This window comes from Heterodontus francisci, chromosome 2 (genome assembly GCF_036365525.1).
Source record: "Heterodontus francisci isolate sHetFra1 chromosome 2, sHetFra1.hap1, whole genome shotgun sequence".
Lineage (NCBI taxonomy): Eukaryota > Metazoa > Chordata > Chondrichthyes > Heterodontiformes > Heterodontidae > Heterodontus > Heterodontus francisci.
In genome coordinates this window covers 25,701,639-25,716,492 of record NC_090372.1, presented here as the reverse complement: position 1 = coordinate 25,716,492, position 14,854 = coordinate 25,701,639, and the positions used below count along the sequence as shown (strand labels likewise).

The 14,854-nt window shown below is 44.0% G+C and overlaps 1 protein-coding gene across 4 annotated transcripts in view; it reads right to left on the bottom strand.

Moving 5' to 3' along the window:
- The window catches only part of LOC137383320 (SH3 domain-binding protein 5-like), a 65,538-nt gene that overhangs the window by 13,264 nt on the left and 37,420 nt on the right, over nucleotides 1–14,854 (bottom strand). For all 4 annotated transcript variants that reach the window (XR_010977382.1, XM_068056003.1, XM_068056012.1 and 1 more), the window contains 4 exons: nucleotides 11,527–11,691; nucleotides 7,369–7,499; nucleotides 7,078–7,120; nucleotides 671–890 (listed from right to left, as the gene is read on the bottom strand). Coding sequence is in view for 3 of the 4 variants with exons in the window: in XM_068056003.1 (XP_067912104.1) it covers nucleotides 671–890; nucleotides 7,078–7,120; nucleotides 7,369–7,499; nucleotides 11,527–11,691 (559 nt within the window). In the remaining variant the exon portion in view is untranslated. The remainder of the gene's footprint in view (nucleotides 1–670; nucleotides 891–7,077; nucleotides 7,121–7,368; nucleotides 7,500–11,526; nucleotides 11,692–14,854) is intronic.

Below are 14,854 nucleotides of genomic sequence, written 5' to 3'. Positions count from 1 at the left end.
TTTTAAAGGGTCAGTTAATGTAAATTTTTTTTTTAATGAATTGAAAAGTCTTCCCATGCCTTCTCCCCCACAATGGCATTAAGCTTCACTTCTACCCTTCACCCCCGCCCCGCAATACCTACCATCATTAAGTGGCCTTCCCCCACCACTATCCCCCACCCCCCCAAAGTTCTGACCCTTCACCCCCACCCCTTTGTCCTTTACTCTTTCCCATCACCCCCCGAACCAATCTGAGGAGTTTGGCCCCACTCCCCTCCCCCACACTGAGAAACATTCCTCCTCCCCCCCCCTCCCCACACAGGAGTCGCGCCTCATTTCCCCGAACTGGGATTTGAAGGCGCGGCATTGCCGGCCGCCTGAATGGAGATCGGTGCGGCGATTAAAGAGGCAACGGGACCTTCATTAAATCAGGAATGTAAATTAATTTACATGTGGAAATTGTGGTCCCGTCGCCGAGCGGTGGGATGGCTGCCACAAAGCCTCGCCGCCGCCGAGATCGGTATGGGGCCTGCCGTGTCAGGGTGGGTGGCGGGCCTCCTCCGTTCCTATCTTCATTGCCACCCTGCCACCATTCCCGCCATCGGAGAGGCTTTAAAATCCAGCCCTAGAAGTCAATAAAATGTCTCCAAATAAGTAACAGCACAATGATATAACCACAAGGAATACTCACTGGACAATTCATCAGGATCAGTCTTCAAACTGGATAGATCTTCGAGAGAATTTCCATTTCGTTCAGCACCAACTCCTCTCCCCCTGGGCCCCATCATATTGGAACGTCTCCTTTCATGAATCTCATCGGAGATCATCTCTAGGTTCTTCAAGGCAGCCTTGTACTCCCCTTTGGATGCTGACAGTTTGGCCTGTAGCTCATCTACATTTTTCTTTAGTTGCTATCAAATCAAAAGAAGAGAATTTAAAATGCCAATCACATTTTCCAAACTGCATACAATTTGATAAAGTTTGAGTAAAATCTTCTATCAGCATATAATCTCTCTACAATCCTTTCACTTTGTGTTCGGACATATCCTGTTTTTTTAACACCTCATCCAGATGCCTTTTGTTTCTTCACTTGTCCCATTACTACCCACTTTGGCTTTATACCATGAAACCTTTTGTCATTTAATCTTTCTTACCCTCCACCCTATCACAGACTTTCCCTTTTGTTGTTCTTCCCCCTCCCCCCCATTCACTTGCTCAAAACCTATTACATATCTAATTTTTGCCAGTTCTGATGAAAGGGCACACAGACCTGAAACATTAACATAGTTTTTCTCTCCACAGATCTTGCCTGACCTGCTGAGCATTTCCAGCATTTTCTGTTTTTGTTTCATGTGAACATAAAAAATTAGGAGGAGTAGGCCACTTGGCCCCTCGAGCCTGCTCCGCCATTCAAGATAATGGCTGATCGGATTGCAACTTAAATTCCACATTCCCGCCTACCCCCGATAACCTTTCACCCCCTTGCTTATTAAGAATCTATCTACCTCTGTCTTAAAAATATTGAAAGACTCTGCTTCCACTGCCTTTTGAGGAAGAGAGTTCCGAAGACTCACGACCCTCAGAGAAAAATCTTCTCCTCATCTCTGTCTTAAATGGGCGACCCCTTATTTTTAAATAAATAGTGACCCCTAGTTCTAGATTTTTCCACAGAAACATCCTTTCCAAAAGCACCCTGTCAAGACCACTCAAGATCTTATATGTTTCAATCAAGTCGTCTCTTACTCGTCTAAACTCCAGTGGATACAAGCCTAGCCTGTCCAACCGTTCCTCATAAGACAACCCACCCATTCTAGGTATTAGTCTAGTAAAGCTTCTTTGAACTGCTGCCAACGCATTTACATCCTTCCTTAAATAAGTACTTGGATGCCCTGTATAATTGAAGCATAACCTCCCTACTTTTGTATTCCATTCCCCTTGTGATAAACGATAACATTCTATTAGCTTTCCTAATTACTTGCTGAACCTGCATACAAATCTTTTGCGATTCATACACTAGGACACCCAGATTCCTCTGCATCTCAGAGCTCTGCAATCTCTCACCGTTTAGATAATATGCTTCTTACTTATTCTTCCTGCCAAAATGGACAATTTCACATTTTCCTACATTATACTCTATTTGCCAGAACTTTGCCCAGTCACTTAACCTATTTATTTCCCTTTGTAGCCTGCTTAGGTCCTCTTTACAATTTACTTTCCTATTTTGTGCCATCAGCAAATTTAGCAACCATACCTTTAGTCCCTTCATCCAAGTCATTTATATAAAAAGTTGAGGCCCCAGCACTGATCCCTGTGGCACTCCACTTGTTACATCTTGCCAACCAGAAAATTACCCATTTATGCCTACTCTCTGTTTCTTGTTAGCTAACCAATCTTCCAACCATGCCAATATGTTACCCCACTACACCATGAGCTTTTATTTTCCACAATAACCTTTGATGTGGTACCTTATCAAATGCCTGCTGGAATTCTAAATACAACAGAGAAGAGGGTAAAAGAGGGGGGGGTGTGGCATTGTTAATCAAGGAAAGTATTACAGCGGCAGAAAGGACGTTTGAGGACTCGTCTACTGAGGTAGTATGGGCCGAGGTTAGAAACAGGAGAGGAGAGGTCACCCTGTTGGGAGTTTTCTATAGACCTCCGAATAGTTCCAGAGATGTAGAGGAAAGGATAGCGAAGATGATTCTCGACAGGAGCGAGAGTAACAGGGTAGTGGTTATGGGGGACTTTAACTTTCCAAATATTGACTGGAAATACTATAGTTCGAGTACTTTAGATGGGTCTGTTTTTGTCCAGTGTGTGCAGGAGGGTTTTCTGACACAGTATGTGGACAGGCCAACCAGGGGCGATGCCACATTGGATTTGGTACTGGGTAATGAACCCGGCCAGGTGTTCGATTTAGATGTAGGTGAGCACTTTGGTGATAGTGATCACAATTCGGTTAGGTTTACCTTAGCGATGGGCAGGGACAGGTATATACCGCAGGGCAAGAATTATAGCTGGGGGAAAGGAAATTATGACGCGATTAGGCAAGATTTAGGATGTGTAGGATGGGGAAGGAAACTGCAGGGGATGGGCACAATCGAAATGTGGAGCTTATTCAAGGAGCAGCTAATGCGTGTCCTTGATAAGTATGTACCTGTCAGGCAGGGAGGAAGTTGTCGAGCGAGGGAGCCGTGGTTTACTAAAGAAGTTGAAGCGCTTGTCAAGAGGAAGAGGGCGGCTTATGTTAGGATGAGACGTGAAGGCTCAGTTAGGGCGCTTGAGAGTTACAAGCTAGCCAGGAAGGATCTAAAGGGAGGGCTAAGAAGAGCAAGGAGAGGACACCAGAAGTCATTGGCGGATAGGATCAAAGAAAACCCTAAGGCTTTCTATAGGTATATCAGGAATAAAAGAATGATAAGGAGTTAGAACAGGGCCAATCAAGGATAGTAGTGGGAAGTTGTGTGCGGAATCAGAGGAGATAGGGGAAGCGTTAAATGAATATTTTTCGTCAGTATTTACAGTAGAAAAAGAAAATGTTGCCGAGGAGATTACTGAGATACAGCCTACTAGGCTAGATGGGATTGAGATTCACAAGGAGGAGGTGTTAGCAATTTTGGAAAGAGTGAAAATAGATAAGTCCCCTGGGCCAGATGGGATTTATCCTAGGATTCTCTGGGAAGCCAGGGAGGAGATTGCAGAGCCGTTGTTGTTGATCTTTATGTCGTCATTGTCGACAGGAGTAGTGCCGGAGGACTGGAGGATAGCAAATGTTGTCCCCTTGTTCAAGAAGGGGAGTAGAGACAGCTCTGGTAATTATAGACCTGTGAGCCTTACTTCGGTTGTGGGTAAAATGTTGGAAAAGGTTATAAGAGACAGGATTTATAATCATCTTGAAAAGAATAAGTTCATTTGCGATAGTCAGCACGGTTTTGTGAAAGGTAGGTCGTGCCTCACAAACCTTATTGAGTTTTTCGAGAAGGTGACCAAACAGGTGGATGAGGGTAAAGCCGTGGATGTGGTGTATATGGATTTCAGTAAGGCGTTTGATAAGGTTCCCCACGGTAGGCTATTGCAGAAAATACGGAAGTATGGGGTTGAAGGTGATTTAGAGCTTTGGATCAGAAATTGGCTAGCTGAAAGAAGACAGAGGGTGGTGGTTGATGGCAAATGTTCATCCTGGAGTTTAGTTACTAGTGGTGTACCGCAAGGTTCTGTTTTGGGGCGACTGGTGTTTGTCATTTTTATAAACGACCTGGATGAGGGTGTAGAAGGGTGGGTTAGTAAATTTGCGGATGACACGAAGGTCGGTGGAGTTGTGGATAGTGTCGAAGGGTGTTGTAGGGTACAGAGGGACATAGATAGGCTGCAGAGCTGGGCTGAGAGATGGCAAATGGAGTTTAATGCGGAGAAGTGTGAGGTGATTCACTTTGGAAGGAGTAACAGCAATGTAGAGTACTGGGCTAATGGGAAGATTCTTGGTAGTGTAGATGAGCAGAGAGATCTTGGTATCCAGGTACATAAATCCCTGAAAGTTGCTACCCAGGTTAATAGGGCTGTTAAGAAGGCATATGGTGTGTTAGCCTTTATTAGTAGGGGGATCGAGTTTCGGAGCCACGAGGTCATGATGCAGCTGTACAAAACTCTGGTGAGGCCGCACCTTGAGTATTGCGTGCAGTTCTGGTCACCGCATTATAGGAAGGATGTGGAAGCTTTGGAAAGGGTGCAGAGGAGATTTACTAGGATGTTGCCTGGTATGGAAGGAAGGTCTTACGAGGAAAGGCTGAGGGACTTGGGGTTGTTTTCGTTAGAGAGAAGGAGGAGGAGAGGTGACTTAATAGAGACATATAAGATAATCAGAGGGTTAGATAGGGTGGATAGTGAGAGTCTTTTTCCTCGGAGGAGGATGGCAAACACGAGGGGACATAGCTTTAAGTTGAGGGGTGAAAGATATAGGACAGATGTCAGAGGTAGTTTCTTTACGCAGAGAGTAGTAGGGGCGTGGAACGCCCTGCCTGCAACAGTAGTAGACTCGCCAACTTTAAGGGCATTTAAGTGGTCATTGGATAGACATATGGATGTAAATGGAATAGTGTAGGTCAGATGATCGGCGCAACATCGAGGGCCGAAGGGCCTGTACTGCGCTGTAATATTCTAATTCTAAAAAAAAAAAAATTACATCTAGCAGTACCCCTTTATCCACAGCACATGTTACTTCTTCAAAGAAATCCAATAAATTGATTAAACATGCTTTCCCTTTTACAAAACCATGTTGACTCTGCCCGATTACCTTGAATTTTTCTAAGTGCCCTGCTATAACGTCTTTAATAATAGCTTCTAACATTTTACCTAAGACAGGTGTTAAGCTAACTGGCCTGTGGTTTCCTGCTTTCTGTGTCTCTCCCTTTTTGAATAAAGGAGTTACATTCGCTATTTTCCAATCTAACAGAACCTTGCCCGAATCTAGGGAATTTTGGAAAATTAAAACCAATGTATCAACTATCTCACTAGCCAGTTCTTTTAGGACCCTAGATGAAATCCATCGGGACCCAGGGACTTGTAGCCCACAGCTCCAACAATTTGCTCAGTACCACTTCCCTGGTGATTGTAATTTTCTTGAGTTCCTCCCTCCCTTCCATTTACAGCTATTTCTGAGATGTTACACCTTTCCAGCATCAAATTTCCAGCATTCACAGTATTTTGTTTTTGTAAGAATAATGAACCTGTACTCAGAACTGTCAACCTCAAGTCAGTGTTAGGAATCATCAACAGCAAACCCATTGGAACAGATGAGGGAGTTCGATTGAAATTGAGCAACTTATTTTTGCCTTTACAGCAATTTCCTTCCCTTCGCCTCCTTGCTGGTGTTGATAGGTTGCTCTGATCCAGTTCTACGGGCTCCAGTTGCTCTTTGATAGAAGCATCACCGCCAGGCCACATCCTCAGCTACTGTCCACTTCCAGGAGAGATAGTTTGCTACTGATCAGAAATGGGAACCCTGAAGATCTTAGCGGAGCACCAAAATATAAATGCAGAATGGGATTTAAGAAGAAAACCTGAGCCCCCTTCCCCCCCTCCCCCAAAAAAACAGAAATACCTGATTACAGTGGACCAGACACACTGCTAAAGGACCAGCAAGCACAGGGCCAGTGTCAGCCTCAACACCTAAACTCTCACTTTCTCATCAATAGCTAGACTGCTTGCACAGAGGAACCAATGTTGATAAGGAACTCTATAGTAACCAGCTTTTCAATAGCGTTAAGTTAGACCAGTCCAGTGTTGTCCAGTACCTTAGCCACTAGTCATACATGGCCAGTTGGGAACCCAGGTGTAGTTAAATTCAGATATAGCCAAGTGCCTGATTAATAAAAGAAAAAATGATAATATACACCATTGTTGGCCATATGATCTCAATACTCATCGTTGCATGGCCTATGCATGTGAACTTTGACCTTTTGGTGCATTTGGTGGTTAAATGACAAAATGAAAAGCAGAATGCACAAGTGTTTTTTTATCGTTATCGCTGCTTCCTTGGTGATAGATGTTTGTTAATTAAATGAAGCATATTTACCTGCATTGTGTGTACACAAGGCATTTGCTACTAAAATGAATGCATGTAGCTAAAACTTTGTCGCATAGTAACACCAGTGGCTGGTCAACAATTTCTATTGGACAATACTGGGTTAGATAATCCAATCATTGCTGGTTTAAGATTTTAAACTGTAACTCAAACCCTGCCTCCCCTCTGCCTGTAATGCAACATCATCGCTGCATCCTGCCTTGCAATATGGAAAAGTCTTAATAGTTTAACCCTCACAGTGCAAAGCTCCACACAAGTGTGCACACAGGCTATTCTGGCATGGAAATCAGCACGTCCCATATAATTTTTCAACCATTAAAAATTTGTGGACTGAAAATTGTGCGGGAAGAGCTGACCTTGATTTCCCTAATCCAACGAAGCTGTTGGCTGGCAGCACCAAACTGGAAAACACAACCACAGTGTCTTGCCAAATGTCTTGGGCCTTTTAGGCATTCATTCCCAGTAATACACACCATGGATCCCACCTATATAGTGCAGAGTTTCAAATAAATGCTTACCTCCAGCTGCAAGTAGTATTTTCCTTTGAGTTCAAAATAAGGTCTACACAAGAGAGAAAATACACATATTACAAGGGGCTACTTCATGGTCAAAACCAAAAACAATACTTTGCCCTTTTTTTGATTGAGCTGCTAACTTTTCTTCTCATTATGCAAGAGAAACAAAAGAAAGAACTTTCATTTAGATAACACCTTTCACAACCTCTGGATGCCCCAATGTGGGTGTGTGAGAGGATGCGAAGAGTGGGCAGTAGAGTGAGGAGTGCATGGTTTTAAGTGGAAGTCACTCACTTGGATTTATTAATAGCTCGTTTCAGTTTCTTCTCCAGTTGCTTCATCCTGCTCATTGCTGCATTATACTTCATGGCCGTGTCTTTGTGCAACAGCTCGCTCCTCGTCTTGGTCTGTTCTGCTTCCATAACCTGGGATAGGGAAAGAATCAGAAGGGTGAGGCTCTACTCATACACCATGGACGCACAATAATGGCCTTTAAAAAAATGGCTTACAAAAGCAGCTCAGCATTGGGAGGTCCACCTGACCTCGGTCTACTATTCATGGTTTGTTTAAATTTTGTTGCCGGTAGCGGGCTTTGCCGTGGCTTTTTAACTCAATTGCCTGACCAGAAAGGGGGGGGGTGGGATGATACTTTGAATCCGTTGAAGGAAGGATTTCTAGTTAAAAGGGACCCCAGTAGGGGTCAGAATATCAGAACAGTACATTGATTCCTGTGGCTTCAGCAACCACAGGAATGGAAAGGAGGTCTGCGAGGGCTGCCCCCACACCCTTGGGTCTCACATTTTTATCTGGAGGCCCTAATGTGGGATCTGAGGGACTTTCAGGTGTTACATTCTGATCTTCCCAGCATTCCCCTGCACAACACTCCTCAGACCCACACACCTTGCAGCTCCACTCATTCCTCGCTCTGCAGGCACCTCACAGCCCCACCTGAACAGCCAACACTCACACCCCACCCACATCCTATTGCCCTCTCACACCCATGCCTCACAACCACCCTCCTCAAATGGTGTCCTTCCCTTCTCTCCACACAATCCATTTCTCACACTCAATTCTCTGCTTTCTCTCCTTGCAGGAGCAGAGAGTGCAGAGCTCCAGGGACAGGCAGAGAACCGGGTGAGCATTGGGGGTGGCGATCCTCCAGTGACAGTCCCCTTGATGACCACTGGCACTACATGCCCACCTGGTCCACTGGGAAGCATTCTTTTTCCTAGAGATTGCAAATGTCATCAATGACCTGCTGTGAAAGCCCGAGTCTCCTGAGGCACTGGTGCTCAGGGATGTCAAGAGAGCTGATCCTCTGCCTCTAGATCCTGTGTTGGGGAGGGGGTCTCACTTCCTTGGAGCTGGATTCTGTGTCCATCCCCTCTATCCTGTGGAGTAGCATGTGGCTGAGGAGAAGGCAGCTGGTGCTGCTGCCCCTCATGTTCCTCATCTGAAGTCCAAGGTAGAGCTGCATTAGCTGCTCCCATGTCACAGTGAAGGCTGACAGCAAGGAAGTTCAGATCAAGGTGAACTAACTTTCAAGTTGGAAATCACCTGCCAAGCAGTGAAAGCACGCTCTCAAAAGAAGTGCTGCGATCGCCAGCCTCACCCCTAGACACGTGTGCAGCTATAAAGTTTCACTGTTTGAAGGCTTCCCAGCCTGTCAGTCTCACTAAAGAAGCACTCCACACAAATCGGGAAACCCAAGTGCTGGCTGTTAAAGCCAGAATGCTGGGTTGAATTTACAGCTAACTGCCTCTAAAATTTAATTATTTACCCAACAGCTGCATGGGAGAACCCCACCCCCACACCATGTTAAACCCAGAAGATACAGTATCGTATTGTATTCCAATCTGATGCCACTTTGAATCTTTAACACCTCTCACCCATACCCACCCTCCCCTTGGTAGTTAGAATTCTGCCCTTAGATTGGATTTTGAAAACTCATGTAAGCACCAGCCACTATTTCTCTTAATTGGCTTACATTTCCAAATCACATTTACCCACGAATGCTTTTACCAGTCAATGTGTCAGTGTTAAAAGATCTGATAAGGAACTTGACCTATGGGCAGCTCCAACAACAACAACAGACATTGCTTGAGATTGCACAAGGTCATGAATAGAACACTGCCCCAGTGGAATTTGTGACCAATTTTCTGGAGAAACAAATTCATCCGCCATTCTCCACTGTGTGGAACGCCATAAAAACAATTTTTTAAAAACCATAGATTGAATCAGAATTCATCTGCAATAATGAGAAATAACTAAACATGAGTCATTCAAAACACGAAACTGGTTTCTGCATTTCCGTTCCACATTGGCAGGAAATGATACAAAATTGTCTAAAGTGCACGCAGACCATTGAAATTTACCTTTCAACCATAATGCTCAGAGATTTATTAGTTTAATACTTGACACAAGAAGTCAAATGTCCATAAGTGACAACTATTAATATGGTAGCTGCCGAAACAAAACACTAAAGGGTTGAAATTCCTCCCACTGGTAATTTATAGCTGGCGCAATTACAAAATGGGGATTTCCTGTTTTGTAGTCATTAGCGCAGTAACAAAACGTTACAGGGATTGAAGAACATTAAAAAATGATTTTACAATTACATGGGGCAGATGAGACAGATCGCCACCTCTCTGGTATCGACTACAGGACTTCTTACCACAGTGTGCAAACACTTCCAGAATCAGGCTTTTGCAATAGATTGGGGAAAGCCCCATGGAAATTCCTGATATGTCTGTGGGGAGGAAAAATGCAACTTCCTGTTGACAGTTGCAGCTGATCAGAGGTTTTCAGCTCAGACTGCATCAACCTGCAGCCCCAGATAGAGGAAGTGTGGTGGCAAGAGAAAGAAAGGAACCTAGCAAAGCAGAGCTTGTTCTCCTTAGAGCAGAGAAGGTTATGGGAAAATTGAACAAAGATGTTCAATTTTATTAATGGTTTGAAAGAGTAAATAAGAAACCAGTCCACTGGTGGAACAGTCATTAGCCAGAAGACATTTAAGATAATTAGGAAAAGAATCAGGTGGGGGGAGATGGGGAGATTTTTCTTTTTAAACACAGCGAGCTGCTATGATCTGGAATGCACTAGCTAAAAGGGTGATTGACGTAGATTCACTAGTAACTTGCAAAACGGAATTGGATATATACTTGAAAAGGAAAGATTTGCAGGTCTATGAAGAAAGCGCAGGGGACTGGAACTAATTGGATTGCTCTTGCACTGGCACGATAGGTTGAATGGCCTCCTTCTCTGCTGTAAGATTCTATGATAGCTGAATTTGAATAGCAATCCTGGAGCCTGGATCAGCGATCGAATGGTCCAGTTGTCATTCCACCATCTGCAAGACTAACACAAGTTTCAGCAGATGCTGCTTTTACACGGAGAGCAGCAGTAAACTCTGGGTTCAACTGAGGAGGTGTTATATTTCTCAAAGCTAGTGTTGGTGACAAGCAGCTTAACAGAGTCTTTATCAAAATGCACTTCATAGAAACATAGAAAAACTGGCGGCACAGAAGGAGACCATTCAGTCCATCTTGTCCTTGTTGGCCGAAAGAGTTATCCAGCCTAATCCCACCTTCCAGCTCTTGGTCCGTAGAGCTATAGGTTACACCACCACAAATGCATCTCCAAGCTTTTTTATAAATGCAATGAGGGCTTCTGTCTTCCAAGCAGTGAGTTCCAGACCCCCCCCCCCAAATCACCCTCTGGGTGAATTAATTACTCAACTTCCCTCTAATCCTTCTACAAATTACTTTAAATCTATACCCACAGTTATTAATCCCTCTGCTAAGGGAAATAGGTCCTTCCTATCCACTCTATCTAGGCCCCTCAATTTTATACAGTCAATTAAATCTCCCTTCAGCTTCCTCTGTTCCAAAGAAAACAAACCCAGCCTATCCAATCTTTCCCAATAGCTAAAATCCTCCATTCCTGGCAACATCCTCGTAAATCTCCTCTGTACCCTCTCTAGTGTGATCACATCCTTCCTGTAATGCAGAGACCAGAGCTGTATGCAGCATTCTATCTGCAGTCTAACAACCGTTCTATCCAGTTCTAGCACAACCTCCAAGCTCCCATAACGTATGCCTCGGCCAATAAAAGGCAAGTATACCACATGCCTTCTTAGCCACCTTATCTACCTGTACTGCTACCTTCAGATATCTGTGTACATGCACTCCAAGGTTAACTCTGAATCTCGAGTAATACAAGACCCGATTTTAACTCGGGGTAGAAATTGGGTCGGGAGGAGAACATGGTGGCCAACCCAGGCAAGCAAGGATTTTGAGCAAGATCAATTTTTTTCTCTGTGCATCACCCCAGTCTCAGTACATTCATCTGAGTCCAGGATCTCAGAAAACCATGCTACAGACAGGCCCGGAGAACAGTGGTACAGTATTTGTAACCTGCAGGTTCAAACTGTCAGGTTAGGGTTTAACATACACGTTGCGTTGCATGATTAAGCATCTCTTGCCATGCTGAGTCAAACTGCCGTTCCTCATCTTCCAGCAGCCTCTGTTCAGCCAGAGCAATGGTCTCTTTGGCTGCCCGCAACACCTCAGTGGCTCTTTGAAAATCCTGGGTAGCTTTCTGGGCCTCCAGCTGTGCCTGTGGGGAAACAAGATAAACAGCAAAATCATTTTTTTGAGAGAATATGTGAAATCAGAAGTGTTTTGACAATGAGTTTGATTAAGGGCAATTGATGGATTCAATTTCCAATCCTTCCATCACTGGTGCACAGCGTATACAATCTATAGGATGCACTGCAGCAACTCACCAAGGTTACTTCAACAGCACTTCACAAACCTCTACCACTGGGAAGGACAGGAGAAATAGTGTCATCACCTCCAAAGTTTCCTCCCAGTCACACATCATCCTGACTTGGACATAAAGTGGCTTTCCTTCATCGTCACTGGGTCAAAATCCTGGAATTCCCCACATAACCCCAAGAGCACCAGCACAAGATTGCAGCAGTTCAAAGAGCACATCACCTTCTCAGGGAAACTAGCAATAGGCAACAAATGTTGGCCTTGCCAGCAATGGCAACATCCCAAAAACAAATACATTTAAAGAATGAAGCAAGATACCGAGAGACATAAAGCAAAGTGGGAGTGGAAGCAGGGTAAGTGAGTCACTGAGAACCATGTCTAAGCAGTGATCCATCATCATTTCTGTGCCTAGTTTCTGAAATGAAGTCAAGTGCACTGGACAGTGTTAGCCACATTAAGAATTTTTTTTTTTTTAATTCCCACAATCTGTATAACGTAGCATATTTTCAGATGAATAAAGGATAACAGCATGGACTGAAGGTCATGGGTTCAAGACCCCATCCTGAGACTTGAGCACGTAATTTAGGCTGACATTCCAGTACAGTACGAAGGGAGTGCTGCACTGTCGGATGGGCTGTCTTTGGATGCCATGTTAAACCAAGGGCCTGTCTTTCCTCTCCAGCAATGTAAAAGATCACTATTCATGGAAAAGCAAAGGGGTTCTTCCCAGTTTCTTAATCAACACCTAAAACAAATCTGTTCATTTACCTCATTGCTGTTTATGGGCATTTGCTAAGTCCACTGCAGTTCCTACATTCCAACAGTGACAATACTTCAAAAGTATTTAATTGGCTGTAAAGCACTTTGGGACACTGTGAAGTTGTGAAAGGCACTGTATAAATGCAAGTTTATTTTTAAAAAGATGAGGGCAGTACATGAAGACAATAATCAGTGCAAATGCTCACATTTTCAGTGCCACAGTGTGACCTATGAATGTAGATCAGATAAACATTAATTAAAAAGAATGCATAGGAGGAAATTTTAACGGACAAGGGGAGGCATGTTTGGGTGCATGCAGAAAGTTAAATCCTCTAAAAATGACATCAGATGGGAATCCCAACATCATCCTGCTTACTTCCAGGTTTCACCTGGGTGGTTTGCAGATGAGTGGCGAACCCCTTTGCTGGAGAGGGAGACAGGAGAGAGATGTTCCTTCTTGGAGTTCGGTTATTGTCTTTCTTCTGAGGCACAATTCACAAACTCAGTTATACAGGCAGGTATATCATGTGACCACCTCTGTTTAAAAACAGAAGTTTCTGGAAGGTGTTTTTGAAATTAAAACTTCTCTCAAGCTGTGCAAACATACTTGGTTGGGGGTGGGGTGGTGGTTGGCTCTTTCAAAGTCAATGGGTGTTGAGGGCTTTTGACAACCAATATTGACAAAATTCATTTTAGATAACTGAATCAGAGTGCACCCCTATTGTTCTGACTAGACTGCGTAATTACTTCTGTCTCCCAGCTGGCTTTCGGCTTCTCCGATGCTAATTGTGCCTGGCCATCTTAAGCTGTTCTGTTCTGCTTTTTTAAAAGTTATTTGTAATAATGCCCAGGAAAAGGTCTCAGGCAAAGTTTCATACGATGAAATTAATATTTTTCCATTTGGCATGTGGGTTTTCTGTCTTACATCCATTTCAAAACAATGTTGGTTCAAAACTCCAATAGCTGAATTATAGCGGCATGCCAAACTTACATGATTTCATTACTGGAAGATCATAATTTATGGGGAAAATCAATTTATGGTGCAGGACAATTTGTAAAACCAGAACCTCCTTAGACCCTCATTTTGTACAGTACAGATCCATCAAGCAGATCCGATAGCACAGTATAGTAAGAATGTGCTCTGACCTTTGTTCCCATTTTATTTCCTGACCTAAGCATACTTCACTAGATCGTGAGCCTCCAAAGTGTTCTAAACAAACTACCAATGTAGCAATGACCACACTGAATGGTTAAACAACTCAGTCGCTGAAGTGCTGCTATCTTCTCTCAAAACATAGGAATGTTTTCTGAATAAAAAGATTGGCAACAATTGCCAGAGGCAGCGTGACAGTTCCTCAGTCCCCACAAGTCAGTGTGAATTATGAGTGGTTAGAATGAATGACTTGACTGATAAAACTTAAGTCATTTCACAATAAATTCCTGGGTCAAGTCAGTGCTCTGAATGAATTGGCAAGTAGCCTGCATTGTTGGCCAGCTGAGCAAGCTTTGTTCACAATGGGAACAATGAATCCTGCAAAAGAGTAGTTTGATGAATACCAAGCAGTAAGACACCAAATTCCAATGCAGCACAGTAAGAAATGCAAATTTTGGCATAGGTGTTTGTGATTTTGCCCTTGTGCAATATTTTGCATCTGTTCTCAATTCACCTCGTAACACTTTCTGCACTTCAAAAGGTAATGTGTTGCGTGAAGTACTTTGATGTGGTAGGGTGTAATATCAGAATGGTTGGCATCCTTCCAACTTCGAAAGATAATGGACATGCTGCAAACCATCCATTTAAGTGGGGTGTCTTCTCTTGGTGCACCTTTGCTGATGGCTGTGAAGACCAATCCCTGACAGGCAGGTTCTGCCACAAGTGGTGCATGTGAAGCTGCCAAGTGATGCTGTGAGTTGTTGTTTTTGACATAGATGCCTGTCACCAAGCTGCTGTAGCCACTGGTCATCGTGGTAGTGCACACCAGTCCACAGGATGTGTTGCCATTTCCCCCTTTTGCCAGCTAGTGACCCTCAAGTGTGATAGTCGCCATTCACGTCACACATGCAAGCATCCTTGAAGTGGAGCTTTGGGCGCCCCACTGGTTGTCTGGCCTCGGCTACCTCACCACACAGAAGGTCCTTGGAAATGTGACCATCTTCCATCCTGCGGACGTGTCCGATCCACTGTAGCCGCCTCTGTTTGATTAGTGTCAACACACTTGGGAGCTCTACCTTTGAGCAGACTG